The following is a 4,883-nucleotide window of genomic DNA, read 5'->3' as shown; positions in this document are numbered from 1 at the left end:
GACGAAGAGAAAAAATGTTCAAAAACATTAAACATCACATCATATAATTTGAATAATATAATAATAAAGGGATAATGTTAAGGATATGTAGATGGATGGTGGTTGGATTGGATGGGAGGGTTGGTCCCCATCGCGGTTGAAATTGAAATATTTTCCAACTATGCGGGTGAAGCCTATCTATCTCATTGGAATTCCAACCAATGAGATACTGCCACGTGTGAACATTGGTGCTGAGTTCACGTGTGAGTCGTGTAGCGGGGACCATAAGCAGCTGGCTATATGGAGCCGAGCCGATAAGCCAACCCCATTTGGGCATCCATAAAGCCCGACATAACGAGGCGAATGGTATCCGCACACTGTAGGCCCAAATCTGGGCCCACCAATTTGACAATCTCTATCTCTATATATCTCTCTTCCATTTAAATTTCAACCTCCATCTTCGTCAACAAAAATTTAACTAAAGCATTTGAAAATAAGTATGATTAATTGTAATAGGACCACAATTTGATATTGTTGTTTATAGAGAAGCAAATGTATAGAAGGCATTTAGATATAATTCTATCATTAGTGACTATTTACGTAAAGATGTCTCCATATAAAAATGAGTCAAATAAATTAAATTATTTAATAATTTTTACCTATTGTCTTTATATAAAAAAATAACTTCATCTGAATAACCACCTTTTATCGTTAACTATATAGTATATAATAGGCAGAAAATTAATGTGGTGTAGTTCGTACCAATTGGAAGATAAAGCCAAATTATTTGACTGAAGCTTCAGGAACATAATTGTGGGGCTAGAGAACATGACAACCTGAGACAGTTAAGAAGCTGACCACGACATTTGAGTTCAGGAATTTCGGTTAAAGATAGAACGTTAAAAGATGCATGGTGAATTAATTTTAGATACCAAGTCATTTACATGAGTTATTATTGCTACCTATGTACCTATATTATACATTGTAGCTTACCCTTTTAATTTATGTATTCTTCAATAGTGGATATTATATTTATCTAGGCAAAAACTTTCTTCAACCACTATACCTGCTTTAAATGATTTCTATGAAGAAAGTTGAAGCTCTAACATTTATATATGTCTTGACCTGAATAAAAGGATATGGTAAAAGAAGAACATGAGTTGACAACCTAAGAGGATTTGAGGAAATACATACATGCTATGGGAACCCATTATTCACTGAGCTGTGTAATGATGGGGCGCATGTGACCGATGAAATTAGCTACCTATATGCACTGATCAGAACTCAGAACCATTTCTGTGTCCCCGTGGGAGCAATATAATGGAACAACAACAACAACAGCTCCTAATAAAGTTAAACGAAATTTGTGATGAGACAAATTTGTAGAAGCAACTTGCTTTGTTTATTTCTCTATCTACTAATCTGGATCCCTTAATTTGCTAGCCTGCCAACACGTTTCAATGTTCCACTACTATATATTTCTTAATAGAAATTATTATTGTCCTATGATAACATATTTTTTAGTAACATCTTTTTTATCAAGTTTTCATGTCCTGCAAGTAGTGTACACTTTGCTTCTTATATATATTATTTAATATATACACTAAGTTTTAGGAGTTTCATATATATAGATATGTATTTTGGTAAAAGAGAATAGAGATATGTACATACACTAGAGAAGACGAAATTGGGGTCCTTATCCCTTAATATATACAACTCATAAAGCATTTATATGAAAAGCAGAGCTTAGATGCTTAGGAATCATATATACTAAGTAAAAATCTGAGACTTGAGTCATCAACTCCATTAGTTTATTTTTTTCAACTTTGAAGTGAAAAGTTGAATCTAACTTCAGCAGTATAGTGTGCTTTCTGATTTTAATCAGTAGATTCCTCTAAGAGTTTTACCACCCTAACTTAAACAAATACTGTGGTATAAAGTGAAAGCATCAAAAGTGCTATGATTAAATCTATGATTAACAAAAAAGTGGGTGATATTGTTTAAAGATGCTTCCACTTTCACTGCAGTTTTCACTGCAACTGTACAATGCGCATGGAATATATATAATCAACTCAAAACTGGTCAGAGCTTTCCCACTTAAAAAGTATAATATTTTGTATAAGAATAGATATTTAAGGTGCAGCTGTTTACATTATGGTAAAAACCTCACACATACATACAATATTTTATAAAACAGTAAAATTTTATAACAAATAACATTATTTTTATAAAAATAAACACTGAACAACACATTCAATCAGTTTTAGCTTTAGATTCAAAATTCTTTTCTGAAATCTCATGCTCCTTTCTTTTCAAAAATACAAAGTCCTTATCTTTTTCAAAACCATTAAACTGTTCTAAAACTGTTAAAAACATACTAGTATTTTACTAGCTAACCTCTTCTTTCTTTCTTTATTTATTTATATTTCCCCTGGTATAATACATTCCCAAATGCCTATTATTTAATATGCAATTCCTGACATACTTTGTTCAAGTACCAATAACTTGTTTTTATTGTAAAAGCATGTACCTTTTCATTGTTCCTATCTAATCTAATATCTATATATATAAGCTTCTCTTCAACAAACACAAAGCACTACTACATGGTATGTGGAGGTACAGTAATCTTTATTCTCTCATCACATCACATCAGTTCCTTAAATGTATCTGTTCTCTGCTCTAAGTACTGAAAATTTTAGAGTAGTCCTTAGTTTTACCATTCACAGTATTTAAATTAGTTGTTACATAATTTGTATCCAAATGAATTTTAACAAGGCAGAGTTAATAATACTATCACATAAGCTGACATTTAATCTTCTTACATGTCTTATCTCTTCAGTTGTTGGAAGGATTCTCACCCTGTTGGATCCAGCTTGAGTTAATATTCCGTGTTCTGGAAGCATCTAGATAGATCTACATTTGGTAAGCTCTTCAACACTGCATTTATTTTTTGTACCAAACCAGTTATATCTTTTTCTGTGCATTTCAATTCTCTTATATATATAAATAAACATGATATATAGGTAATAACAGTAGCATCACAAGAAGTACCACTTTGTCATTCAAGTTCAAACTACCTAGATCTTCATCCATGGATGGTCTGAGTTGGGATCTTTCTTCACAACTTGCTGCTAATAACCTAGCAATGTTGGAAGGAGAAGAAGACTACTCCATCTTTGTTAATAATCACATGCAAGAGATGCACAAGTCTCATCATCGTCATGGATATCCAAATTCTGAAAAAGTGATGATGATGATGATGAGCAACATGGTTCAGTACCCATCATCAGCAACACCAGAAGCTGAGATTGTGAGTTTTCCACAGAGAACAAGAAACAACAACAACAATTTTAGCATGGCGGTGAAATCATCATCATCATCATCAACCGGTTGGGATGTAAAAGAAGCCTTAACATCTAATCACCAATCATGGCCATCACTTTCAGTAGTCAATTATGTGCCAGATTTCAACATGGCCCACCACCACCAACAACAACAACAACAACAACTCATCAACAGCACAACACAATCATCATCATCCCTTGAATCACTCGATTGCTTGCTTTCAGCTACCAACAGCAACACAGACACTACTACTGCTACTACTTCTCTTGAAGAAGATGATGGCATCTCCATCATTCTATCTGACTGCAGAAACTTCTGGAACTTCACTACTAATTATGGAGCCATCACTGCTGCTGCTGCTGCTGCTTCCTCTGCTGAATCTGAAACCAATAATGCTTCCAACAAACAGAACAACATGCAATATCATCACCATCATCAGATCAATAATAACGAGCTCGATGAAACAGTATCTCAAGCTTCAAAGAGGACAATCATCAATGACCAATATGACCTTATCAAAACTTCTTCTGCTGCTGCTGCAACCACCACCACTGGTCCCTACTTCAGTATCTTCCACAATTCTTCTTCTTCCGCCACTGAAAGCGGCGCCTTCAAGCTTATCAAAGAGAATCCTCTACCAAGATCCAAGAAACCAAGATGGGAGAATAACAACAACAACAACAACAACAACAAGCGTGGTGGTTCATCATCCAACATCAACTTCCAGCAGCCGAATTCATCGCATTCCAGCATTGACGAACCAGATCCAGAGGCCATAGCACAGATGAAGGAGATGATATATAGAGCTGCGGCATTTCGGCCTGTGAACTTGGGATTGGAGGTTGCGGAGAAGCCGAAGAGGAAGAACGTGAAGATATCAAGCGATCCTCAAACGGTAGCTGCAAGGCAAAGAAGGGAGAAAATAAGTGAAAGAATTAGGGTTTTGCAGAAGATTGTTCCTGGTGGAAGCAAGATGGACACAGCTTCAATGCTTGATGAAGCTGCAAACTATCTCAAGTTTCTTAGGTCACAGGTCAAAGCTCTTGAAAGCTTAGGGAACAAGCTTGACACCATGAATAATCATAATAATGTTCCTCCTACCACCATTGCTTTCTCTTTCAACCCTTCTTTTCCCATCATGCCATCCTATTTTCCCAACCCTAAACCCTAGCAATCTCATCTTCCACATTTAACGTGTAATTTAGGAATATTTACTTCTTCTTCTCAATTATAACATGTCATATTTATAACTTATTTGTGCATTAAATGTGCTTTAAAAACATCTCAATCTATTTAAGAACACTCTCAAATACAGTATATAACCTCCGAGTCCGTATGTAAAGACTATCTCATTTTAATTATAACTCATTACGTGTATTAATATATCGGAAATGTTTGGTAACCAAAGAAAATAACCAAAAACAGCCATAACTTGCCTTATTTAGTATTCATTAATTATTGCGATAATTAATTAATGTTAAATAAGGCAAGTTCTGGTTGTTTTTTTTTTTTTTTGTCTACCTAGCATTACTCTTTAAAAATATTTTTATCTATGTAAG

General features: G+C 34.5%; 1 protein-coding gene across 1 annotated transcript; it reads left to right on the top strand.

Moving 5' to 3' along the window:
• On the top strand, nt 2,766–4,583 carry LOC107612801 (transcription factor bHLH87). Its single transcript, XM_016314551.2, has 2 exons — nt 2,766–2,901; nt 3,003–4,583. Exon 2 carries the CDS (start codon nt 3,071–3,073, stop codon nt 4,493–4,495), a length of 1,425 nt encoding a protein of 474 aa, XP_016170037.1. The 5' UTR covers nt 2,766–2,901; nt 3,003–3,070; the 3' UTR covers nt 4,496–4,583.

This window comes from Arachis ipaensis, chromosome B08 (assembly GCF_000816755.2).
Source record: "Arachis ipaensis cultivar K30076 chromosome B08, Araip1.1, whole genome shotgun sequence".
Taxonomy (NCBI): Eukaryota; Viridiplantae; Streptophyta; class Magnoliopsida; order Fabales; family Fabaceae; genus Arachis; species Arachis ipaensis.
The sequence above is the reverse complement of the archived record's forward strand: the minus strand, read 5'-3'. Positions and strand labels throughout refer to the sequence as shown.